Consider the following 26,461-nt stretch of genomic DNA (forward strand, 5'->3'; position numbering starts at 1 on the left):
GCAGCACAAGCCCGAGAAAGGACCCACGTTAACAGAGGATTAACCCTTAAAAGCAACAGCCTGTTGCATATTCATACACCTCATCCATGATGCATAAATTCCATTCAAACACAGGATTCTGTCTGGTCAGTGTCAGCTTCTTCCTCTGAATCCTGACAGTGCCTTCAAGAAGAAGAAGAAGTTCGTTTCTGCTGATAATGGAGCAATAAATTCTTTTTCTCTGAAAGATTCAGGTGTCCTGTGGCTGCTATCTCTGTGCAAGTCCTCTCTTTAAAAAAAAGTATCTTACATAGCATAGTTTCTATTTTAACATTTTTTTATAACCTAAAACTATATTTAACACAGTACTTAAGAGAATTAATACAGCATTACCTTCTAACACAACACATATAATATTCATTTTAACATTTGCGAAAAGGCAATCATAGAATGCATGCATTTTTCACAAGGGGGAAATCAGATTTTCAGCAGGTGTCACCTCTGTGAGCAGAGTACCAACATCTCTGCTGTCTTTTCCCAGGAGTTGATGATGTCTTTGTTTTCATCAACACCTACCGCCAAGCCACGCACCTCAAGGACCTGCGACTGCGCATGATCCACACGATCCAGACAGCAGGGAAAGCCACCTTCTTCACCTCCCTGACCACAGCTGCAGCTTATGCTGCCAACATCTTCTCTCAGGTACCCTGTACCTTTGGAATTTGGGGTTTCAATGTCTGCCAAAGGGCCTAATTGATCAGGAAGCTGACAACACCATCTGTCCTCTCCTTGAGCACAGTGGGCTGCCAGAGCTGCTTCTCACAGGGCTGGCTCTTACTTGCTGTTAAAGTAGTGGATTATGCAAGGAAATACTTCTGTGCTGTCACAGTACAGCTGGTCTGTAGCTGGACAAGGTAAATCTGGCCATAACAGAAATCCAATTTGGTCAGCCTGGTTCATTCTAGAAAAGAAATAAAACAAGTCCTTGAATGAGCAATTATTGGTTAGATTTGAACTCAAACAGAGACCTATTCAACCCCTGTGGCAGGGAGGAATGATGGGGAGGACTCCATCTTATCAGAAGGCTAATTAATTACTTTATTATAATATATTATTCTATACTATATTACATTACATCTAAACTGAATCTGCCAAGCACTCAGCTGAATTCCACTGATTCACACCTGGCCCTGATAAGCCAAGGAAACAAAACCCCATCACTGTGGGTAAGCAATCCCCATATTGCATTCTCCTTTGGCACAAACACAGGCACAGCAAATGATAAGAATGTTTTTCTTTTCTCTGACGTTCAGACAATGTGAAACCCAGAAATAATTCTTGGGAAGAATTGTGCCTTGCTTTTCTCTGTGAAGAGAAATGTGGTGACAGAGATCTCATCCAATCACATTCCTTCTAGAATGCAGACATACCACTGGTCAAGGAGCTGGGGCAGTGTTAAGACCCAGACCAATCTTGTCTAACCCTGGGAGTTTTAAACCCCCTATATAAGGAAGCTTCCATAATAAACCATTGCTGTTGTCACATGGATCCCTGAGAGTTTGTGTTGTCTCTGTCTCCAGCCAACGACCCCATGTAACAGTGGGGTCAAACAGGCTCTGTTTCAGTGCTTTACCTACCAGGTTTGCTGGTTTTCATGGCTGAGGTTAGTGTGTGTTATTCTCAGGCTCCCCCAGACATCTCTTCCTTGCCTGCTGTCTCTTCAGCAATCCTGCCCCAGCTGATCCCTGTCACTGATGGTGGAGACAGGAATGTGACATACACACACTGAAGTTCATGTGGCAACAGCCAACCTTTGTTGAAGCACACCCTCTTTTATAGGGGCTTTGAATATCCCGTGCTTACAGAGAGGATTGGACAAAGGTCTTAACTCTGCCCAGCTAACTGGCCAATGATATGGGTGCATTCCTGATTCAAAGGGACTGGATGGGGTCCCCTTGTTTGAACTTGAATTTAGCCTATCAGTATTGTGTCCAGGGACTTGTTTGCTTCACTTCTCTACCAAGCTAGGCTGGTTGAGTAAGTGTCTGTCATGGCCAAATTATTTGTGCAGCTATAGACCAGCTATAACCTTTACAGATCCCAATCCCATGTTCTCTCTCTTCCATGTAGATCCCAGCTGTGCATGACTTTGGACTCTTCATGTCCCTGATTGTGTCCTGCTGCTGGGTAGCTGTGCTCTTCACCATGCCAGCTGCTCTTGGAATATGGACCCTCTATGTGTCCCCATTAGAGAGCTCCTGCCAAGCCAGGTGAGCCCTGGAGCCTGTGGGTGGGAAGCTGTGGAATTCACAGTCAAGGAGGTTTGCAAATTCCTTCCCTATCATCTCAGTTTATCCTCATTCCCCTCAGGCAGCTTGGCTTTGGCTCTGACAGAAGGGAAATTTAAGTTCTGCCATTCCAGATTCGAGCAAAATGGAAGGGTCAAGTCCCAGTCTCATTCTCTCTCAGTCAGTTCTCTTGGTTGAATGCTATGGAGTGAGTATTGGACCATTTGTTTCCATTTGACCATTTGACAGCTAAACCTTCACGTGGTGGAGATGCAAGCCCTGCAAGGCAGACAGGTTCCCACTGCTCCTGCCAGTGAGCACCAGCAGGACATGGAGATTTGTGTTTGAAAGTCAGCACATTTCCTTTTCCCCTGCTCTTCAGCACTGCAGGTGACATGGAATGATTTTATTAATTAGCAGGAACATGAACTGCTGAAACCCCCATCACTCAGCACCCAGGGTCCAGGCTCAGCCCTGCTCTGTGCATCCAGCCCAGCCCCTGCCCTCTCAGCACTTAGCAATGGAATTTGCTCCTGGCAGCCCCTGTTGTCTTCCCAAGCAATTGGAGCAGGTTGTTCCTGTGCTCCTTGCCACTGAAGGAGCCCACTGGTAACTCCCCACAGGGTGTGTGGCTTTAAACTCTTGCCTTTGTCTCCTTTCCTGCTTCAATCCAGCTGCAGTCAGAAGTGCACCAAAAAGAGTGCCTTGCACCTGGCTGAAGATCTCTTCATTGCCTCAGCAGCCCCCTCCAGAGCAGGCAGAGAGACCCTTCCCTACCTTGATGATGACATCCCGCTGCTCAGCGTGGAGGAGGAGCCTGGTAAGTGTTTTCTGTTTGTGCCTTTAGGGGATCACACTGCCCTCTTCATCCTGCAGTTCTCCCTGCCCCTGACACTGGTCCTTGCCTCAGTTCCCTGAACTGTAAGCTGGAGATGGTGTCATCATGGGAAGGTGTAGGAGTCAGGACTCAACATTCTTTGTAAGTTTGCTTTGAGATCTTCAGTGGGTGTCAATGCATGCTTTCTTAACTAGTTTGCTGATTCTCTTGGGTCCACTGTGGTGTGCTTTCTGTCTGGAATCACTGATTGTCATGTGGAAGTAGCCATGAAACATCTAATCCATAACACCAGGACAGCTCACCATGGAGCAAAGTTTTCCCCTCTTCCCTGCAATTTGGAGCACTGTGTTTGGGAAGCAGGAGAAAGAGCACTGTTGTTCTCCAGCATCAGCCCCCTAGGGCAGCTCCTTCATCGTGGCATGAAGAGGGCAGTGACTTGCCTGAGATCACATAAGCAATCTAGAAAAAAAACCCAGAAATTCCCTATCTGTTGTTAGCAGGAGATAATCCTTCCAGCACAAGAAAAAGGTGCTTACAGGGTCGTGCTCTCTTGTACTTGGCTTTTAAAACTCGCTGGAATCTCTTCCTTTTAAACCCCCCAACAGCAGTGGTCAGGGCAGTGAGTGACTTTCAGGCCTAGAAGCAAACTGGAGCTGGAGATAACTGAATCAATTCCATGGCATGTGCAGAGCCCTTGCTGCAGAGTGGGCTCTGAGATGCCTTGGACAGGCAGGCACAGAAGCTCTGGCTGTGGCTCTGTGCTGCAAGAGTTCTCCTTGGTGTGCCAGAGCCACATGCAATGGTGATTTATGGAAATAATCCCTCTGTTCCCTGCAAACAGCAGAATGTTTTCCTCCAGGGTCCCTGGGCATGAGGGAGCTGTGAAGAAGCAAAGCAGCTTGTTCCAGTCACTGACCAAGCATGGTTTGTGGGTTGGCTGTGAGTGTGCCAGGCATGCTTCATCCCCCCACAGTGTGGGAGCATTGGGGGGTAGGATGGTCAGGATGGATGGAAATGAGAGATCTCTGGAGCCAGGGCTGGGAACTTGGGGTTTATTGCAAAGGGCCTGGGTGCAGGGCCCTGCTGGGAGCTGCCAGGCACAGCTCAGAGCAGGACTGAGAGAAGAGAGGGGGAGAGAGGATGATTGAGAGGGTAAGAGAGTAAAAGAGGCAAGAGAGCAAAAGCATAAGAGAGTAAAAGGGGTAAGAGAGTAAAGTTCCTGTTCCAATACAATAAATCTTCTGTGTTGAATATTCTGATTCTCACTAACCAATCTAGTACAAGATACAAATCCTATAGCATTTACACACAGCCTATAAGAATCATTACATTACCATCCTGTGTTACATTTTAAACCCTAAAAACTCCTCTTTGGGCCCCTTCTGCCAAGCTGGCAGGGTCTGCTCTGACCCTTGGGCCTGTCTGCAAGCAGAGGGTGTTGTTCCATCAAAAGAGGATTACTTTCAGCCAGCCACACCATTGTTTTCCCATTGTTCAGTAACTGAGGGATCTCAAAGCTTGCTTTCATTCCAATCTCACTTATAGTTTCCATATTCTCAAAATCTTTTGCCAGGAAATCATATTTATAAGGCTTTCCTGTTTCATCTTCCCCAACACACAGCAAGTGCCCTCTTCTCACACATAGAGAAGGGGGCATTTCCCTTGGCATCCCTGATCTGGAGATAAGAGAACCAGGGAGGAGCCAGGCTGCACTCAGGAAGAGGTCAGCTGTGTGTAATTAGCAGTAAGGCACATTTAGTGGGACAGGGACAAAGTCTGCTTGGCCCAAGAAGCATGCAGTGTCCCTGTGACCTTATGGACAGTGTTTGTGGGGTTTGGTAGAGCAAGGAATAGCCTGAAGCATAGATTTGGACTGAGATATGGACTTACATGTGTAGCTGTTGCATGGCAGTGACTTGGCAAAGATGCTTCTTAAAACATCCTGGAGTCACTGCCTCTGCTGGGGTCTTACTCCATCTCTGTAGCTTGACTGAGCTGTACAGCACCTTGTACAAGATTTGATAAAGGAGAGCAGAGAGCTCTGAGAGACACTCATGCCACTGAGACTGCTTTTGATTTCTCTCTATCCTAGTCTCCCTGGAAATGGGGGATGTCCCCTTGGTGTCTGTGATGCCAGAAAATCTGCAGCTCTCTGCAGAGAAGAGCAGCCAGGGTCACTTGATAACTCATCTGCAGGAGCTGCTGGAGCACTGGGTGCTGTGGTCTGCAGTGAAGAGCAGATGGGTGATTGTGGGTAAGCAAGGAGGGGAGGTGCATCTGCATGGATTTTAGAGGGTTTGACATTTCAATCAGTCTCCAAGCCTTGATTATTAGTTACAAGAGCTGGGAAAAGGGATGTGGTAACTGTCTTCTAACACAGTGGGAGAGTGCTCCCTGAACAGTCAGTCCCTAAGGGACTTTACCATCCCTTTCTTCTCACTCAGATCTAAAGTGGCAATTCCTGATGGAGTTTTTTCCAGGCATGGGGCTCATTGCAAGAAAGCCCAGCTGCCAGTGTGCTTTAGTGGCTGTTCTTTTCCCAGCTGAAAACACCATCTTTCTACCACACTGCTGCTCTCTGAGCATGTCTGAAGTGCATGCAGGGTCCCATGCTGAGCCAGGCTTTTCTTTGCAGGGCTCTTTCTGCTCGTTTTGCTCCTGTCCATATTCTTTGCCAGCCGCCTCCATCCAGCCAGCCGTGCTCCAGTCCTGTTCCGGCCAGACACAAACATCCAGGTGCTACTGGACCTGAAATACAACCTGAGTGCTGAAGGGATCTCCTGCATCACCTGCTCAGGTGAGAACACTGGTTCCCAAACCATGGTGGGTGCAGTCCAGCCTGGCCTAAGCCCTGGGCTGGAGGAGCTGAAATGTGAGGCAGACACCTACAATGTTCAAATATCTCACTGGACATTGGATGGGCCCCGTGGAAAGGAGGTACAGGTTGGGAATAGGATGGTTGAGTTGCCTGTAGGAGTGGAGTATTTAGATATATTTAGAGTAGTATTTAGATATTAGATATTATATAGATTTAGATATTAAATTAGTATTTAGATATAAATATGAAGTATTTCCTGCTTTAGCCATGAACTGCCTGAGTATTTCTTCTGGAGCAATCCCTTCACAGACCATGAAAACTGACTGTTTTTACTCATAAGTGCTGGTCTCATATCAGTGCCCAGCCCAGAGACTGTGGCACTGTGTTGCCTGCTCAGGGTTTGGTACTCAGCAGCTGAGTTTGTGGTATGCACAGGCCTGGCACCTCTTTTCTCATGCCATTCACTCCTTCCTCCCTGACTAACCTTGTGGGACAGGTTTGTTTCAGGAAAAGCCCCACAGTTTGCAGAACAACATCCGAACTTCCTTGGAAAAAAAGAAGAGGGGCTCAGGTTCACCTTGGGGAAGCAAAGGCAGCATGAGTGATGCAGGGCAGCAAGGTGAGTGGAGCATGATGACTCTGGCCATATTTGCAGCCAGGGTCCAAGGATCCACTGGGGTACAAACTAAACCACGTGCTCTCTGAATAGCTGATGGGAAATAATTCTCTTCAGAGCCTGCCCCACTGAGCCCTAGGCTGGTGCTGGATGTATGGTGTGACTGTGTTCACAGGGGTCCAAGGATGAGGGAAGAGACGAGGATCTGACTCCAGTTTCAGAAGGCTGATTTATTATTTTATAATATATATTATATTAAAACTATACTAAAAGAATACAAGAAAGGATTTCATCAGAAGGCTGGCTAAGGATAGAAAAAGAAAGAATGATAACAAAGGCTTGTGGCTCAGGCTCTCTGTCTGAGCCAGCTGGGCTGTGATTGGCCATTAATTAGAAACAACCAACATGGGTCAATCACAGACCCACCTGCTGCATTCCACAGCAGCAGATAACCATTGGTTACATTTTGTTCCTGAGGCCTCTCAGCTTCTCAGGAGGAAAAATCCTAAGGAAAGGATTTTCCATAAAAGATGCTTGTGACAGTTTGGGGCATTTTTAGAATCCCCCTTTCTGTGAATACCTGCTGCTCTCTAGGACATGGTCCTGTAACCCAGGTGGCACTATCATCTAGTGTCATATCCCTCTGATCTGAGAACAGGGCTAGGAACTCCAAGCTTTCACATCCCAGTCCTGTTCACAACCTTGTTGGCAGGTCACGAGGAGAGTAAATTCAGTTTGCAGGGGATTTTGAGGATAAAACAGTTATTGGGCCATGTCCCAGGATGACATGAATCAATAAGCCATCAGGAATTACTGCAGCTCAGGATGTATTTGTGATAGCCTTTGAAAGATGTACTGTGCTGGGAGAAGGCAGAGGCTGAGCAGACAGTAAACCATAGGAGCCCTCCTTTGCTCTGGCTGCATGATTTGTTGGTTGAGAAGTAGCACCAAACCTCGTGCCCTCTGTTTTCCTCAGAGCTCCAGGGCACTGTGTATATCTCCAAGTCCAGGAGCAAGGGAAGACCAGCAATCTACAGATTCTCACTCAATGCCAGCGTCCCCGCGCCCTGGCAGATGGTGTCACCGGGGGACGGGGAGGTGCCTTCCTTCCAGGTAAGTCACTCCAGGATGCTGGACCCTTCTAGCAAGAGGGCAGCACTCAGCAGGTGAGCACAAGAGCCTCCTCCTGTCTCTCCATGGGGTCCTATGTAGCTTTGGGTGACATTTCCAGAGCACTGCAGTAGGGTAGTTAACACAGAAGGCATTGTGCTTGGCATCATCCAAGATGACACCTTGGAGTGCCACAAGGCTTCACCTGTTGCTGTTGAGAGGTGACTGTCAGTGACAGGAGCCAAACTGTGGGTGTCAGTAGGGCAGATGTCCCTCACCCTGGGCAGAGCAGCCACCATTCAGCCTAGGCCATGGGGACTGAGGGTATTAAGGGGCCCGTCACACACTGGCCGTCGCTGGGAAGGGGCAGGCTGGGGGCTGACTGTGCCTGCAGTGCTCATTCTGTGTGGTTGTGCCAGTGCTCAGGGAGGAAGGGAGAGTGTGATGCTAATGTGGAACAGGCTGCAACCCTGTGGAGTTAAGTGTCTGTTTTCATTAATCCATTGCTTAGGTGTATAGAGTGCCTTTCGGTAACTTCACCAGGAAGCTGACAGCTTGTGTGTCCACAGTAGGGCTGCTTAAGCAGATGAGCCCCAGGAAGTGGATGATGACCACCTTGTCCTGTGACACCAAGAGGGGCTGGAAGTTCGATTTCAGTTTCTACGTGGCCTCCAAGGAGCAGCAGCGCACACGGTAACCTTGCAAACCCCCCTCGGGACAAGGCAACAGAAACAGCACAGCTGGGGCTGGTGTGAGATGCCTGATGGCCAGTGCTAGTCCTGCTCTCAGTCACTGACATCCATGGCTCTAGAATTTGCTTTGCTGCATGTATGCCCCATCTCTGCAGTCACTTTGCAGGCCCATAGCATCATTAACATGATGCTTGAGATCATTAACAAAAGGCTTGAGAGACTGTGAGTGAGCTTCTCTGAGTGGCAAAAACATGTTGCTGATCTGGTTCTTGCCCTTACCCACCTGAACTCTTGGGCTGAATGGGCAGCACAGAATATGCAATGGTTAGGGATACAGGTCTGTAGATGTTCACCTCTCCCATTGCTTCTGTCCCTGAGAATGTCTGTTTCCATGTTGGATGCTTCATCTTCCCTCCCTCTGTTCCCCCATAACAAACTTTCTTTGCTGCACAGGAAACTGTATTTTGCCCAGTCTCACAAGCCCCCTTACCACGGCCGAGTGTGTGTGGCACCTCCGGGCTGTCTGCTCAGCTCTAGCCCAGATGGACCCACCAAAGGCATCCTCTATGTCCCCAGTGAAAAAGGTAAGCTGCTGAGGCCCTGCTCAAACATGCCAAGATCCAGAGAATCAGAGCTTTTCTTGCCATCTAATGTAACTGTCATGGTTTGATGCTGGCACAATGCCAGTGCCCTCATGAAAATATGTTCTCCCTAGTGTCTGCTGTGAGATGGGACCAGAAATAGAGCAAAGCAGGCTCCAGCTTAGGAATAAAGGAAAAAAACTTTATTAACTTACAGTATGAAAAAAAAAAAAAAAGGAACACACAGAACTCAGAATGAAAACCTTCCAAAAACATCCCTCCTCCTCCCCCCAATTTCCAACACAACACAGAGACAAAACCTTGGATTCTCAATCAAGTTACCACCCCTCAGATAATCGACTCTCAGTTCATCACCACCCTTCAGATAATCAACCTTTCCTTATCAAACCAGGACACTAACTGTAGTTAGTGCTCTTTGTTGATGAAGTGACAAAACTATCTTTTGTCTCCTTAAAAGGAAAGAAGTCTAAAACTTTCTCTCTTCGATTAAATGAAAAGACACCTCATAGGACTCAGGAGACTTCACCTCAAACTTAAGGATAGGTAATTGGACAGAAGCTAAAAAGTCTCACTTGGGCAATAACTAGAAAATGGAGTAAACAAAGAAACAAATGGCTTTTGCAGATGTTGCACCCGGAGTGCAAGAATATCCCAAGAAGGTCTGGCACCTGGCTCAATTTTTCTGTTTGTTATTTTGCCTTTTATTAAACCTTTTTGTTTCCAACACTGCAACAGCAGCCATCCTGCTGATTATTGTGCCTCCAAAGGTAGCTGAGCTATCTTAGGTGTGTTATGGGCTCCTGGAGCTCATTAGACCTAGCTCAAAGAAGTTACTATAACAACTAACCCACCTTTACTCTCTATTTGACAACAGCACCCAAAGCAAAGCCGTCAGCCACATCTGGATTTAATCCATGCATGAACACAGGCTGTGGGAAGCCAGCAGTGAGGCCACTGGTGGACACTGGAGCCATGGTGTTTGTGGTGTTTGGGATCAGAGGCGTGAACCGCACCAGGCGCCAGGACAACCACGTCCTCGGAGACATGGTACTCGTGGTGTGTTTGTGGGATGCCCCAAAATACACCCAAAATACAGGAAGGCAGGAATGATGAATCTGACTCCATGTTCTCAAAAGCTAATTTATTATTTTATGATGCTATGTTATATTAAAGAATACTATAATTTACTAAAGAATACAGAAAGGATACAGACAGAAGGCTAAAAAGATAATAATGAAAATTTGTGACTCTGGTTTCCAGAGTCCCCACAGAGCTTGGCCCTGATTGGCCAAAGAGTGAAAACAACTCCCAGCAGAATCCAATGAAACAATCACCTGTGGGTAAACAATCTCCAACCACATTCCACATGTGAGCACAACACAGGAGAAGCAAATAAGATCAGAATTGTTTTCTGATCCTTCGCCCAGGATTTTTCTCCTGGGAAGCTGAGATTTTTCCAGAGAATGTGAATGCCACACTCATGGTCTGGCATGCTGGGCAGGCCATGCTGGTTGGGGCTGGCAAGAAAGGGGCAGGCTCTCTCTGGATGGTGTTTAGTTAATACCCACAGCCCAGGGTGGTCCAGCAGCCTGGACAGATGGAAGAGCAGGGCTTGTAGCATTGTGATGAGCCAGTAAAACTCTGTTTTGGCAAATTGACAAAATAATGGAGATCAGGAAGTCCTTATTGAAAAAACATTTCAGACTTTTCAGAAAATCCCCATGAGTGCAATATATAGCCTTCTAATTTTGAGTCTAAACCTGGCTTTTTTGAGGATTTTTGAAACAAACCCATCTTGAGTGTGGTATAAAATCTCACTACACAATCAAGACTGAGGGAAGTGATATTTTTCTATAATATACATCTTGTTATGAAGTATTAACAAAAAATCAGTTACTCTAGGGGAAATCACTAAATGGGACTTTTCTAGAAACAGCTTATCTGTGAGATCTCATACCTTGACACATGACAGTCATTCCCTAGGAAAACTATGCTTAGCTTGGCTGCTGCACTTCAGCTTTCTGCTGTTCTTCCTGCTCTGTGATTTGGGGGCACTGTGCAGAATCAGCCTTTGCCTGTTTCCTCTGCAGGGGCAGTGAGAAATGCAGGCAGAGGAGCAGGCAGGAAGCTGCAGTGCCAGTTGCTGTGTGTATGTCTCACGTGTGGTGCTCTTGTCATTGTGTCTCCTTGTGAAAGGGCAGTGTTATCTACGATGACAGCTTTGACCTCTTCAAAGAGATTGGCAACCTGTGCCGCCTCTGCAAAGCCATTGCCAGCAACTCTGAGCTGGTGAAGCCCGGAGGGGCTCAGTGCCTGCCCTCGGGTAGGTTAGACAACTCCTCTGCAGCCCTACCTGTGCTTGCTTGGGGTCCTCAGCAGCAAACCAGAAAGGGTGACTGCTCCTTGCTGTCTCCTTTTCTTCCCAAGGCAGCTTGACCCTTCTAGAATGTGTCATTGGTTGTGCTTTTTGGGACAGAAAGAAAGAAAGAAAGAAAGATGGTCTCTTTAATGCCAAAGACACTGGGTTTATTCTTTGGGATTTAATCCAGAAAGATAAGAAAAGAATTGCATTTGTTCTTTGTAGTCATGTTCTTTCTAGTCATAGTCTCCTTTTCTTCCCAAGGCAGCTTGACCCTTCTAGAACGTGTCATTGGTTGTGCTTTTTGGGACAGAAAGAAAGAAAGATGGTCTCTTTAATGCCAGAGACACTGGGTATATTTTTTGGGAGTTAATCCAGAAAGATAAGAACAGGACTGCATTTGTTTTTCTAGTCATGGGTATTGCTTGAGATACAATCTGTTGGTTCAGTAAATACCCTCTTAGTAGCTCCTGAATAGCAATGATCTCACACCTGATCTCATTGCAGTGAGGCTCCTCACTGTCTCTGTGGCTTTGCACACCTGACCAGTGACCAGTGACCATCTCTCCCAACTTCAGAGGTCACAAGCTTGTGGAGCTGAGCCTAGGAAGTGTATATTGCCTTCAGGCTAAAAGCCAGTTTCATGCCTGCAGCAAATCCCTGCCAGGCCAGGCAGACAGCCCCTCAGCACTTGCTCTTTGTGCTGCTTCCTGACAGCTGGGGACAAAGAGCAGTGGCACTGTCCTGTCCCATGCTGATGACAGTGTCCTTTCAAGCTATAGCAGCTGGGAGCTGTGATGCCGAGACCTCCAGGGTTTTGGCAAACCAGAGTGGCAAGGGGAAGCAGCTGTGGACAAATGGGTCCTGTGATTCTCTTGGGGCTCTCGTTTTGGGTTGTTGGTTGGGTTTTTTTTCATCTCTTTGCTCCAATGTGCTTCCTTCCCCTGTTCTGCCCTCCATCTCTCGCTCTTTCTTTCTCTCCAGGTTACAGCATCTCCTCCTTTCTGCAGATGTTGCACCCGGAGTGCAAGAATATCCCTGAGCCAAACCTGCTGCCAGGGCAGCTCTCTCATGGGGCAGTGGGGGTGAAGGATGGCAAGGTGCAGTGGATCTCCATGGCCTTTGAGTCGGTGAGCACATGGGAACATTGTCATTCTGGTGACAGTTTCATCTTGTGACTTCTGGGGCTTTAGCTCTGCTCTTTCTGCACTGGCCACTTCCATTTGCAGACATAATTCGGTGTTTATTAGCATTTGTTGCAGACAGATGCCTGCACTCACTCACAAGTTGGTAGAAGTGGCTGCTCACACCACAATTAGCTCAGGCAAAAAGCTGGTGGCAGATTTGCCCAAGTGCCACTGCCAGTCCTGCCTGGCGCTGCCACTTGAGCTGGTTGTTCTGCCCTTGCCCTTGCCATGCACACCCTGCCCAAAGAGCAGGACGTGAGGGATGTGTTTATCTTGTTACAGACAACCTACAAGGGGAAATCATCCTTCCAGACATATGCAGACTATCTGAAATGGGAGACATTCCTGCAGCAGCAGCTCCAGCTCTTCCCAGAGGGCTCTGCTCTCCGGCACGGCTTCCAGACCTGTGAGCACTGGAAGCAGATTTTCATGGAGATTATAGGCAAGTGACTGCCGTGTTTCTCTCCCTGGGGAACCCATGCTCTCTGACACATCTTCACAGCACACTCCATCCCATATGGTGGGCATGGGTTATATCTGCAGTCCTTTGCCATTGCTGTGCAAACTCCTAAAAGCCTGAATGTGTATTGTCAAAATTAGGCAAAGCCCAAGGAATTAGGTAAGGGAAGGGACTCAGCCCTGCTGATGTGAGATTCAAGAAACCAATCACTCCCAGAGTCTCTGTGGTCAGGATGACCCCGAGATGTGTTAGAGAGTCTCTTTTCCCAGCCCAGCAGCCAAAGGACTCAGGATTCTTCTGTCCTGGTTTTTAAGGTTGTTTATTTTTTGCTTATCTATTCCATTCTTTTTCTGACCTGCTGAGATCTGTCCAGCAGGTCAGTTTGTGGCACAGTCCCAGGGGTGGTGTCAGCTTTTTATGCTAAGAACTACATGTACTTTATTTACAATAATTTTCCAATACCTATCACCTGTGTTAGACAGTTTGTCTCTACTCTAAACCAATCCAAAAGTGCCACCATCACAGCAGAAGATGGAGGCCAAGAAGAAGAAGGAGAAAGGCTGGACATGCCCAGGTCCCTCCATCTTGCCTCCTGAACCCCCATTCTAAAAACCCCAAAATTCTACATTTTCACCTGGAGATAAATTCACTATCATTCTACTCAGACCCCTGTGGCTTGTAACTCCTCACACAAAGTTGGGAATTGTTTCCATAGGTTAAAATCAAAGGCACAGGTGTCTTGGGCTCTGTGCCAAGGTCTCTGAGCCCCCTGCCAGGGGCTCGAGCCATGCAGGGCAGCCAGAGGGATGTCCTGGGTTCTGACAAATCACCTTCTTTCCACTTTCATTCTCCCCCTCCTGTCTTCCCCAGTGTGAGTCCCTGCCTGCCTTGTTGCCAGCAGGAACATGGTGCCTTTCCCATGGCAGCTGTCACCTTCCAGGATTCATATCAGCTGGCTGTTTCCTTCCAGGAGTGCAGAGTGCCCTGTATGGCCTTGTCCTCTCGCTGGTCATCTGTGTGGCTGCTGTGGCAGTGTTCACCACACACATCCTCCTCCTGCTGCCAGTGCTGCTCAGCATCTTAGGTAAAAACACCAATTCCAATGTGTCAGGCTTTGTTGGGAAGGGTGAAAGTTTGACAAGAAAGTCTCACAGATATGTGTGCTTGCCAGAAAGATTTTTAAATGTAGAGGCTGATGAAGGAATAGAGATGGAAGCAAGTTTTGATCTAGAAGAAAAGAATTGCTGAGCCAGTCTCACTGGATAACCAAGGAGGCAAAGGATGTGTGAGTTAGAAGGGGTTTTTATGGCTTAGAGCAAAGGATAAACCCACCTCAAACAAGAAGATGTTTTTACCAAGCAGAAAGAGAGCACAGGCAAACAAGGCAGCAAATGTGGCAAGGAGAAAAAAGGTCTCAGAATTTTCCACTGTAAGAAAACTGAAAAACAACTTCTAGCTTGAACTGTAATGTACTGACTGTTAGTGATTGGAGAACAGTAACATGAATATGGTAATTATAGTAGTTATGATGGGCTATAGATGAAAGTTAAGGTATAGATTGGTCCTACTGTATTAAGATGCTCAGCAAAGAAAAGAATATAATGCATTGTAACCAAAAGTCTAGAATGCATTTGTAACCTAAACCAAAGGGTCTCCAGGCCTGGCTGCAGCTGGAGCTGAGAGCTGTGGGCACAGCTCTGTCACCCACGACCCTGGGCTGCTGTAACTCTTGGATGTAATAAACTGCATTTGGAAGGGCTGCCTGGAGTCCCACATCTCTCATTTGGGCTCTTACAAGGCTTTCACTTGTCCTGAAATGGATGGATTGTGGCACTGCTGATTCTCTGGTGATTTGAAGTGAATTTCTTGTATTCTGTGTAAGCCCTTTTGGCTTTCCAGGGCCAGTCCTAGAGAACAGACTGGCTAAGTGAGCAGAAGAAACTCTCAACAAATGCACAGGAACCTCATTGGGAAAGTAGATTTATGTGTCTAATTCCCAGTGTGTTTCATCTACACAATCCCTTCCATTTGTTTAAATAAGGGTTTTAGCTACACAAATGCCATCCCTACCTGCTATGTATAATAATGTGATTAAGTCCCACAAGCTCTGAATAACAATTGCACTACTTTACAAGAACCTGCACCATGGCTGCTGTTTCCAAGCAGTGGAAAATGTTAAAACCTGAGTATTTTAGCAATGTTTTAGTATTTGAAGCAAAATTGTAAATAGTTTCCTCTCCCGGGCTGGTGATTTGATAACATTGTGGTCTAAATGTGTTGCTAAACCTCTTAAAAATCAAATCTAACTTTCTGAAACCACTTAGTCTCCCACATGTGACTCACAAACTAACAGTACTCTTTGCCTTCAAAAAGTGTGCTCAGCCTCTGTGTAGCTGCAGCAAGCAAAACAACAGGCTCACCTTATGTGACACCATTTGGTGGCCCTTCATATGTACTATAGCTATCTCTTTTTAGGTAATTTTAATGCCTCTAAAATAGGTTCCTCATGTACTAATCCTTCTCCTCTTGGATTAAGTAATTTTCTTCCTTTCCAAAGTTTTTAAAGGTATGTACTGCTCTAACAGCATACCTTGAATCAGTATATATAATTCTTTATTTTGTGTTAAATAGTCTAGTGCTCTTTTTAAAGTATATAATTCACAAGTTTGAGCTTACTACTTTAAGGTTAATTTCCCTTTTTCCATCGTTTGCATGTTTTTCCCATCAACTACTGCATACCCTGTATTTTCTCCTTTTGTAAGGAGCTAACATAAGGACCCTGTGTGCACACATGGACACTTCTCTGGGCTTGGATTCATTTAGCAAGAGTTAGTCTGCATTGGCACCAGCCTGTCTGATATTTAGCTGGGTGTTCCACTAGGCCCAGCAGGTCTGGTCACCTTAGGAAATGCTCCCTGTGCCAAGGGAAGGTGAGGGAAGTGTTTGTGGCAGAGGGACTGTGTACCAGACACAGAGCTGTGGGATATGACCCCAAACTCCCCAGGGATTGACTTGTATCAGTGGGCTTGGGCAGCAGCCCCAGAGTCCTTTATGTGACAGTGTTCACAGGGGTCTGAGGATGAGGGAAGAGATGAGGATCTGACTCCATGTTTCAGAAGGATAGATTTATTATTTTATGATATATATTATATTAAAACTATACTAAAAGAATAGAAGAAAAGGTTTCATCAGAAGGCTGGCTAAGAATAGAAAAAGAAGGAATGATAACAAAGGCTTGTGGCTCAGCTCTCTGTCTGAGCCAGCTGGGCTGTGATTGGCCATTAATTAGAAACAACCCCATGAGCCCAATCCCAGATGCACCTGTTGCATTCCACAGCAGCAGATAACCATTGGTTCCATTTTGTTCCTGAGGCCTCTCAGCTTCTCAGGAGGACAAATCCTAAGGAAAGGATTGTTCATAAAAGATGTCTGTGACACCTTTACATTTGCCTAACAGCACCTTTCTCCCACAGGGGTTGTCTGCCTGGTGGTGACCATCATGTACTGGTGTGGCTGGGAGATGGGAGCTGTGGAAGCAATTTCCCTCTCCATCCTGGTGGGCTCCTCTGTTGATTACTGTGTGCACCTGGTGGAGGGATACCTGCTGGCAGGGGAGAACCTGCCTCTCCAGCAGGCAGAGGTGAGCTCTGTTCTTCCTGCAGCCTGGCATTCCTTCCTCCTGTGCCTCCCTGCCACTCAGCTGTGATGCAGGACACATGATAGGCAAGGGGGGATGTGTCCTGGTGTGGAATTTGAGGGCAGCCCCAACACGGGAAGAGATGAGAATCTTGACTCCATGTTTCAGAAGGCTTATTATTTTATGAGAATAAATATTTTATTACTGTTATTATTATTATTTTATTGTATATATTTTATTAAAATTATATATATTATTATTTTATAATATATATTATTTTATATATTATATTAATATCTTTATATATTATATTAATATATTATATTATATTACATATATATTATATATTATATATTATATTACATTAAATATATATAATATATATTATATTACATTATATTATATTATATCACATTAAATATATATTATATATATAATATACAATATATAATAAAATATATTACTATTTTATTTTATATATTATTTATATATTATATTAATATATTAATATATTATATTATATTGTATTAAATATATATAAAATATATATTTAATATAATATACCATAAGATAATACGATTATTGTTTTATGATATATATTATATTAAAATAATATATATTAGTATTTTATGATGGATATTATATTAAAAATGCCACACTAAAACTATACCAAAGAAAGAGAGAGGAGACATCAGAAGGACAGAACAGAAAGGAATGATAATAAAATCTTGTGACTGCTCACAGCCTCGACACAGCTGGCTGTCATTGGTCATCAAGTAAAAACAATTCACATAAGCTGGGTAAACAATTCTCCAAATCACATTGCAAAGTAGCAAAACATGGGGAAGCTGAAGCTTCCCAGCTTCTCAGGAGAAAAGATCCTAGCAAAAGGATTTTTTCAGAAAATATGTCTGTGACATCCTGGCACCCTCAGAGCACCCCTGGGGTATGGGATTTGCTGCTTGTCCAGCTGACTGCTCCACACTGTGAGCTTGTGTACCTGAGTACACTCAGATGAGGGTTCCCAAGCCACATGGTTGTCCCTTTCTTGCTGGCCACAGCTGTGTCCAAAGCAACCTGTTTTCATGTCCAGGTGGAGACAGTCTGTGCTGAAACAGCTCTACACTAATTCTGTAACCTCTGAAAATTGCTCTGCCAGCTCACCTCTGGCCTTGTTAACATCTTTTGTCTCATTGGGAAGATGGAGACCACAAAAGCCTGGGATCTCTGATGCCAGGTGTAGTTCCTGTGTGGTGTAGGCCCAGCAGTCGGTCTGATGTGGTGGAAAGGATGCACAAAATCCAGCAGCCTTTGTCTCTGCTGAGTTGGCCACAAAAATCTCCTACAAGGTCACAAGCTGGGGACGGTGTGGCTGGACAGTGTTCAGGCAGAAAGGGACTGGGGGTGCTGGTTGACAGCTGGCTGAACATGAGCCAGCAGAGTGCCCTGGTGGCCAAGAAGGCCAATGGCTCCTGCCTGGGTCAGGAATGGTGTGGCCAGCAGGAGCAGGGAGCTCATTCTGCCCCTGTACTCAGCACTGGTGAGGCCACACCTGGAGTGCTGTGTCCAGCTATGGCCCCTCAGTTTGGGAAGGATGTTGGGACACTTGAGCACATCCAGAGGAGGCAACGAGGCTGGAGATGGGCTGGGAACACAAACCCTGTGAGGAACAACTGAGGGAGCTGGGGGTGCTCAGCCTGGAGAGGAGGAGGCTCAGAGGTGACCTCATTGCTCTCTACAACTTCCTGAAGGGAGGTTGCAGACAGGTGGGGTTGGTCTCTTCCACCAGGCAGCACTGACAGAACCAGAGGACACAGACTCCACCTACGTCAGGGAAGGTACAGGTTGGATATTAGGAAAAAAAATTTCACCAAAAGAATAATAAAGTACTGGAATGGTCTCCTCAGGGAGGTGGCAGAATCACCAGCTCTGAATGTGTTTAAAAAAAGCCTGGACATGGCACTTGGTGCTATAGTCTGGTTGAGGTGTTAGGGCATAGGTTGGACTTGATGATCTTGGAGGTCTCTTCCAACCTCATCATTCTGTGATTCTGTGATTGTGTGATTGTAACCCTATGGCCCTTTGCATAGCACTGCACTAAATGTCTGAGCTGCACTCAAGCAGCCTCTTTGTCCTGGACTGGGATCCTATCAGCTAGGCCACCCTCTCAAACCCTGAAACATCAATGAACGAACCCCCCGTGTGCGTCACACTAACCGTGCTGTCCCTCCCCAGGACCCCACGGCGTGCCGGCAGTGGAGGACGCTGGAGGCCGTGCGGCACGTGGGGGTGGCCATCGTCTCCAGCGCCACCACCACCCTGATCGCCACCGTCCCGCTCTTCTTCTGCATCATTGCCCCCTTTGCCAAGTTTGGGAAGATCGTGGCCCTCAACACGGGCGTGTCCATCCTGTACACGCTGACTGTGAGCACAGCCCTGCTGAGCACCATGGCGCCCGGCACCTTCACCCGCAGCAGCACCTCCTGCCTCAAGGCTCTGCTGGCCGTGCTCCTGGCTGGCCTGCTGGCTCTCTGCATCTGCCTTGCCCTGCTCAAGAGTGGATTTCAGATCCCCCTCCCCAATGGGACAGCCCTGTAAGACCCAACGGGACAGCCCTCTACACGCCAGGCCGAGAGAGCCGCGTTGCTCCTTTGGTTTTTTCTTTTCTTTTGAAAGAATATTTTTTGTAAGGAAAAAAAAGAGGAAAAAAAAAGTCCTTTTTTCATGAAGTTTTTCAATTGCAGATGCACTTTATTTTCTAATGAGTTTTGCTCTAAACTTGTATTTATTTTAGGTAGTGATGGATGGGTGATGGAAGGTGAGGGCTGCCCAGGGAATACCTCAGCCCGTGAATAGGAGAGGAGGTTTCCTTCTCTCAGTTTTCTTTCTGCTTTCTTTTTTTCTTTTCTTTTAATTTATTTTTATCAAACAGGGCTTTCTGGACCCACAAAGCTAAAATGAGAGAACTTGGGAAGGTCATCTGATCCTTTCAAAAACCCTTCCCTCTGTCCTTCCCCTCCCTTGTCCAGGGCCAGCATTGCAAGGATGACTCTTGGGTGATGTCCTGCTCTCACACCAAGCCTGTGCCTCCTTATTTGAGCTTCCAAGAACAGCAGTGAGCTGTTGGACAGGCCTGGGAACAGCATTGTCTGGATCCCTTTACCAGGCCCTGTACCCATGCCAGACCAGCAGTGACTTGCTGCACTTTTGAGTGTCACTTTGGGATCCAAACCAGAGCTGTTGGGTGGCACCACCTGCAGTGGCCCTGCTGTCATGGTTCAGAGAGGGTGTTGGGACACAAAGCATTCCCCTTCCTGCTGGGGGAACTTTGTACTGGGATCTCATGTGTCTGCCAGCAGCCATCAGGAAGCAGATGGTGCCCTCAGCAGCCTGCCCTCCTCTCCCTCATCTCAGCAGTGAGGTCAAGGCAGCTTCAATGCCCAGTTCTTCCATGTCACCTCACCAGTCACTGATCTGCTCTTCCTGGTGGAGAGAAAAGAGAGGCCAGGGGTTCCTGCAGAGCTCTTTGGTCACAGCAGTCAGCTCTTGGCCTGAGGACAAGGTGGAGCCCATTCCTGGTGGTGTGCACAGCATCCTCTGTGGCAGCTCACAGACACCCTCCTCAGTGGAGACCCACAGGCACCAGAGCTGCAGCTGCTGTCTGCTCTGAGCAGATGGTTGATATTAAAGTAAAATGAAATCACAAACTGGTGCCATTAACAAGTACATTTTAAGCATCACTGGTTCTCTCGTAGTTTTAAAATTGAAATAGCTAAGTGTGCATTAATGCACAGCACATCTGATCCTTGGCAGAAGGGGAGGGTCAGGCCCACTGGGAGATGCATTAGCCATTATTTACAAGGGTGCCAACAGAATAATGTGGCCAGGAAGCAGCCTGACTCAATTTCATTGCAGATTTCATGTCCTGGTGGCTTTGTATTCTCTGTCTGGATCAACTCCCCTTTTTAAGATGAAACTTCCAGGAAGTCCAACCCCATTGCCAGCCAGTTTGTGGGGCCTGCACTGCTGAGAGCCTGAGCTGCTTCTGCTTGGCTCAGTGCATCCCTGCTTTGATCCCTGCCAGTCTTACACCTTCACATTGTCATCCCTGTGAAACTGGATCAAATACTTGCTTCTAAAGTAGGTTCCCCAAAGTGTTCCCAAGGTTCCCCAAGCTGGAGAGAGGAGCTCTTATTGTTTACAGGCAGACTGCAGAGTAATCCTGCTACAGGCAGTGAGGGTGGTGAGAATGTGAGTAGAGCAGAACGTGAGTGGCCTGGTTCCTCCTTGATATCCCACAGAGCTTCTGAGTTACCCCTTTCTGCAAAGTGTGAAGTGTTTTCTTGGCACCTACCTCTAATCTGCACCAGCTCCTTCATAATGAACCCTGTGCCCATGAATAAATGGTTCTGTATTGTATTTGCTGGGAATGCCCCAACAAAGGCAGGAATGATGAATCTGACTCCGTGTTCTCAGAAGGCTGATTTATTACTTTATGATGCTATATTATATTAAAGAATACTAAACTATACTAAAGAATACAGAAAGGATACAGACAGAAGGCTAAAAAGATAATAATGAAAACTTGTGACTCTTGGCTCTGATTGGCCAAAGAGTCAAAACAACTCACAGCAGAATCCAATGAAACAATCACCTGTGGGTAAACAATCTCCAAACACATTCCACATGAGCACAACACAGGAGAAGCAAATGAGACAAGAATTGTTTCCCTTTTCTCTGAGCCCTCTCAGCTTCCCAGGAGAAAAATCCTGGGTGAAGGGATTTTTCCAGAGAATGTGAATGCCACAGTTCTGGAAAGGATTTTTGACTATCCCCAAGCTGTGCACTCTGATGGCTGCTGTGCACAGTTTAGCCCCACCCTTCATCTGGAAGCCATGCTGTTCCCCATGTCTGTACTCCAGATTTAACTCCTGGTGGTGCCCTGTGCTCTCCTAAGTGGCAGTGACTGGAGAGGGCAAGAGTATTTATGATATCCACACATCCCCATGGAGCTGTGTGGCTGTGCAGGTGCTGCAGGGGATGGCAAGGTGTCCCCAGCACTGTGGCCAAGGATTCTCTGGCTTGTAGCTTGACTTGAACTTAGCAAACACTTCAAACCTCTTCTGGGTGATTAAAGCTGATGGGTATTTGCAGGTCAGCAGACAAGAGAGTAAGGTGCTGAGGGCACTCTTAGAGGAAGTTCCTCCTTCTATAAGTATGAAGAAACCTTTCAAGGCCTTTAAGAAAAAGCACAGATCTGCTTTGAATCCTGTGAAGTTGAAAGCCTGTGTAAGCCCCTGATATCCTTTGTCTGTGCTCACTATGAAGAGGCTCCATAAATGTCCCACCTGCAATGTGATTCTGGCCATGCCATGCTGGGAACATCCATTCAGCCACTGTGGGGAAGCAAAGATTCATTTTAAAGTAGAGGGACACCTTGTGTGTTTCTTGGGTCTGATCTGGCAGTGTCTCTGATCTGCAGACAAAAATAACAGGAGTTCTTGGCAGCTGACAGGATCCATCCTGTTGTCTGAAGCAGGTGGGGAAAAGGACAAGCTCTGTTGTCTCTCCTTTTCTCCAGCCAGCCCAAGCTGCCTCTGTGCAGGAGGACTGGTGGGCTCTAGCAGGAACAGGGCATCACCTTGGCTTTTGTTGCCCAAAATGATACTGAGAAAGCAGTGGCTAGAATAATTCAGAGGGAACAGGGGAGACCAAGATAAGCGCAAATTATTCACAAAGGCATGCTGGGGAGATTGTGCCCCTCCAGGAGGGAAACTGAGGCAAGGAGAGGAGGAGGAACTTACACCAGATGTAGCAGGATGGCAGAAGAGCCAGTAGAGGATCCCAGGTGATTTGTGGTGCAGGGACTCACTGAATGTTGTAACCTGAGGCCCTGATTAAACACAGCCATGACACTTAAGGTCTAAGTAGACATTTGCCCCATCACTGCTTCACCCTGCTCAGCTCTGTGCTCAGGGTGCTTTCTCCACCTGCAGTGGAGTGACAGAGACTTAAAACTGGAGCCCAGCCTTCTGCAAAACACTTCAAACATCCTGATCTCCCCAGGCATCCGTGGAGACAGCAAATGAGTGGCAGATGTAGACATGTCCATGTAGGCAGTGTCATCCTTGTGATTGCAGAATGCTCATAAATTATAGAGGTAAGAAAAGGGATGGCTTTATCTGAGCATTGTGGAGGTGTAGCTGACAGCCCTGCTGGGAATTGGTGCTCCAAGGCAGATGCTCACAGCAATAAAAAGCAAGGCTTCACCTATTTCAGGAGCAGATGTTCACCTTAAAAGATTCCTCCCACATCTTTGCCTATCATCTTCTCCCCCTGATGACTCCTCTGTTTCACAGACCATCTCCTGAGCCCCATTGTCTTGCTAAACAAGGTTCAGCCTTCACCAGGGTAGGTGTTCATGCCTAAGGTGCTCACAGAGCCTGGACTGAAAGTGGCTGGAAAAGTCTTGAGAGTTTCCTTATGCAGGGAAAACCAGGGAGTTGAACAGCTTCACACAAAGCTTTCAGTTTTGATGTTTCTAAACAGAAAGATCAGTCTTACTTGGAAGAAAATGCTCTGATTCTCCATTTCAAAATGATCTTTGTGCAATTAAAAAACATCCAGGAATTTTCATGGCCAAGGAATGTGCCTATTAACTGCCCACTCCTTTATTTCTAGTAAATCCTGGTTTGAGGCTTAACCTCTGAGAAGTTAGGTTGGTGTTTCAGGAGGGGGTCATTCTGGAGCTGTGCCATCTCCTAGCAAACAGAGTGGGTCTTGTCCTGCCCAGAAGCTCTGTCCCTCCCAGGGCAGGGCAGCAGGACACTGCTCCTTGGTGCTGCAGCTCTGAGATTCATGCTCAGAGCTGCTGTCACTGCTCTTTGCCTTCAGTGGAGCTGCTGAGCCAGTCCAGGGCTCCCCATCACTGTGGACACTCAGAGAAAGAGCCCCTGCTGACAACAGCCCTGTCCACATCAGCTCAGGTCAGGAGGAACAGTGTGACCGTGTTCACAGGGAAGAGATGAGGATCTGACTCCATGTTTCAGAAGGCTTGATTTATTATTTTATTATATATTTTACATTAAAACTATACTAAAAGAATAGAAGAAAGGATTTCATCAGAAGGCTAGCTAGGAATAGAAAAGGAAAGAATGAATAACAAAGGTTTGTGGCTCAGGCTCTCAGTCTGAGCCAGCTGACTGTGATTGGCCATTAATTAGAAACAACCAACATGGGCCAATCCCAGATGCACCTGTTGCATTCCACAGCAGCAGATAACCATTGGTTACATTTTGTTCCTGAGGCCTCCCAGCTTCTCAGGAGGACAATTCCTAAGGGAAGGATTTTTCATAAAAGATGCCTGTGACAGAACAGAGTTGATGTGCTGTGCAGAGATCAGCATCAGAGGAAGGAAAAGATCCACGATTCCTTGCTCTGTTTGTTTCTTTATCTTGTGATGCCTCTTGAGGTGCTGGGTTTGGGCAACTGGGGCATCACCTTTGGCTGCTGACCTCAGCCATTGCCAAGGCTGCAAGTTCTGAAAGGAGTCAGTGGCTGGGCTGGACTGTGCTTCTCAGTTCCTGCTGGATCTGAAAATATGCCAAAGCAAAGGTGGCCTGAGAAATATCCCCAAGGAGAAGGACATGTTGACACTTGGAGAGCTCCTGGGACCATTGATATAGTCTGGGGGCAAAGGTCTCCAGAGACCCTGGCTTTGCCTCTACTGAGCAAACTGGGATGCTGCAGTGTCCAGGTCTCTGAGCTTGTCCTGCACTGAATTTCTGTAGCAGAGCAGCCTGCCCTTCTGGAAGGTTATAAAAGGCTTTTTGTTTAACCCCATGACACAAATACATCCTCCCATATTGTCCACCAAGGAAGCTGTGCAGACTGATTTGCAGCCAGGCAGGACAAATTCAGTGTCTTGGTTACTTCCAAAACCACTCCTCAGCCCTGACAGTGTGTAAGCCATAGTTTACAGATATTTCAGAGGCTTCTGCTGACTACTCTGCCCTGGGTTAGTACCCAGGGTCCCAGAGCTGGACATCTTTCAGTGCCTGTCTCCATCCTGAGGGCAGAGGGTTTTGGCTTTCTCTTCTCTGCTCCTCCTTTGGGCAGTTGCTGAAGGGAGGTGGGGGACAGTGACCATGGCTGGGGGCAGAGCAACAAGCAGATCTGGAGGAAAATAAAGGTTTGGAGGCAGAGGCAGAACAAATGGCAGAGAGGATGGTTCAAAGTACAAGGGGGGAGAGGTGTGAGCACCCCATGGACAGTGGGAGGGAGGGCACTGCCATTCCACCACGTCGTGTGCAGACCTTAGAGTGTCAGTTCTCAGAGTGATGTAGCACAATTCCTGATGTATGCGTGTCACTTTTGTAAGTTGTCTCCTACCCTCACTATTTTCAGTGTTCCTTGATTTTTTGGAGACTGTTGTAAATAAAAAGATTTTGACATTCGCACGTTTGGATCCCTCACTCATCACCACGTTACTGCCCATGTACACAGGCTGGCAACCAGAGTGCACTGACAGGACCTGTGTTGTGCAAGGAATGCAGAGGGGATGAGCCACAGAACCAGCTCCTAAAGTGCACAGGATTGTCTGCTGCTGCTGCTGAAGTTGGGCCTCTTGAAGCCAAATTATCACACCCAGGAGAGCTTGGGAAAGGCAGTGCAGGAGCCCACACAGGTCTGCAAGAGGACTGACTAGAACAAGAGCTTTAGCCATGGTTTGTGGAAGATTTTCACTCCTCCATTCCATGCTGTGCTTCTTCCAGTGTATGAAGATTGCCCTGAGCTGACTCCATTTCATTTATCAGCAAACCTAAAGTTTATTTGTAAAAGCAAATCTCTTTTTCCATTCATCAATCAGTGGAATCCTTCCCATTGTTTCTTTTATCTCACAGTGCTGGTTTTATCTACCAGCAGATCCACAGCTGGTTTGTAAAGACAAATCTGCTATTCCTCTCAATTTCCAGCACTACATATCAGAGTCATCAAAACTGGATCATTTTGTTATCTAAGGCCACCTATGAAGTTGTTTCTTGGGGTCGGAGGGGATTAAGTCACTCACTTGCACAGGTTTTACACTGAGTCATTGACTGTAAGAGATGATACACTGCAGGTTGTGCAGAAGCCAGAGGAATTGATGTTAATTTAGCACAATCCTTGTGATTTGTAGAGTCGGTGAACACAATGCTGGCTTAATTAAATGTGCACATCAATATCTGTTTCCAGGCCAGCTGTCCCAGCACAGGGCGGCCCCGCGCGGTTTCGTGTCCTCCTCCTCCTCCCCTGCATGCCCAGTGTGGGCTTCACACCTTCCACAGCTTCACCTGGTGGGGCCTGTCCTCGCCTCTGTTCATGTCAGTGCTGCAAACACTCCATTTGGAGGAGACACAGCACGTTTGAACTGCTAATAAATGGTGTGTTACACCACACTAGAATCCCCCACTCACCAACAGGACAAGCTCATTGCAGGTGATAGTGGTACCATTGTGTGCCCTGTATCACTGTGAGGGTGGTGGCAGTTCTCTTCCATGAAGAACAAGGGCCTCTCATTTTTCCAGCAATCCCCCAAAGCCAGCAGTGTGCCTTTTTCAGGCTCCTTCACAGCAATGCAATTACCATTGCATGGAAACCACTGCTGCCCATGCTTTAACAGCATTGCAAATTATACTCATAAATTCAGAGTGCAGCTAATTGTTGTTTTATGGAGTAGATATTCTTTTGGGGGGAAAAAAGAATCTGTAAACACTCTGATGCCCTGCTGAGCAGAGGGCTGTTTATCTTGGGTGAGGAATGGCCTTCCAGAGCAATGTCAGATGGATCAGACTTTTCAAGGGCACTCACATTCCCCTGATGTGCTTCTGGGCAAG

At 46.8% G+C, this 26,461-nt stretch overlaps 1 protein-coding gene across 2 annotated transcripts in view; it reads left to right on the forward strand.

The window, feature by feature from the left end:
- Nucleotides 1-25,042, forward strand: part of DISP3 (dispatched RND transporter family member 3) — a 48,281-nt gene extending 23,239 nt beyond the window's left edge. For both annotated transcript variants that reach the window (XM_077190125.1, XM_054647920.2), the window contains exons 6-21: nucleotides 521-681; nucleotides 2,110-2,249; nucleotides 2,942-3,087; nucleotides 5,198-5,359; nucleotides 5,741-5,902; nucleotides 6,420-6,542; nucleotides 7,516-7,652; nucleotides 8,161-8,342; nucleotides 8,795-8,925; nucleotides 9,818-9,990; nucleotides 11,140-11,266; nucleotides 12,287-12,432; nucleotides 12,772-12,931; nucleotides 13,920-14,033; nucleotides 16,423-16,589; nucleotides 18,822-25,042. In XM_077190125.1, the coding sequence (XP_077046240.1) occupies nucleotides 521-681; nucleotides 2,110-2,249; nucleotides 2,942-3,087; nucleotides 5,198-5,359; nucleotides 5,741-5,902; nucleotides 6,420-6,542; nucleotides 7,516-7,652; nucleotides 8,161-8,342; nucleotides 8,795-8,925; nucleotides 9,818-9,990; nucleotides 11,140-11,266; nucleotides 12,287-12,432; nucleotides 12,772-12,931; nucleotides 13,920-14,033; nucleotides 16,423-16,589; nucleotides 18,822-19,184 (2,594 nt within the window). In that variant the 3' untranslated portion in view covers nucleotides 19,185-25,042. The remainder of the gene's footprint in view (nucleotides 1-520; nucleotides 682-2,109; nucleotides 2,250-2,941; nucleotides 3,088-5,197; nucleotides 5,360-5,740; nucleotides 5,903-6,419; nucleotides 6,543-7,515; nucleotides 7,653-8,160; nucleotides 8,343-8,794; nucleotides 8,926-9,817; nucleotides 9,991-11,139; nucleotides 11,267-12,286; nucleotides 12,433-12,771; nucleotides 12,932-13,919; nucleotides 14,034-16,422; nucleotides 16,590-18,821) is intronic.
- Nucleotides 25,043-26,461: the final 1,419 nt, after the last annotated feature.

This window comes from Agelaius phoeniceus, chromosome 24 (assembly GCF_051311805.1).
Source record: "Agelaius phoeniceus isolate bAgePho1 chromosome 24, bAgePho1.hap1, whole genome shotgun sequence".
Taxonomy (NCBI): domain Eukaryota; kingdom Metazoa; phylum Chordata; class Aves; order Passeriformes; family Icteridae; genus Agelaius; species Agelaius phoeniceus.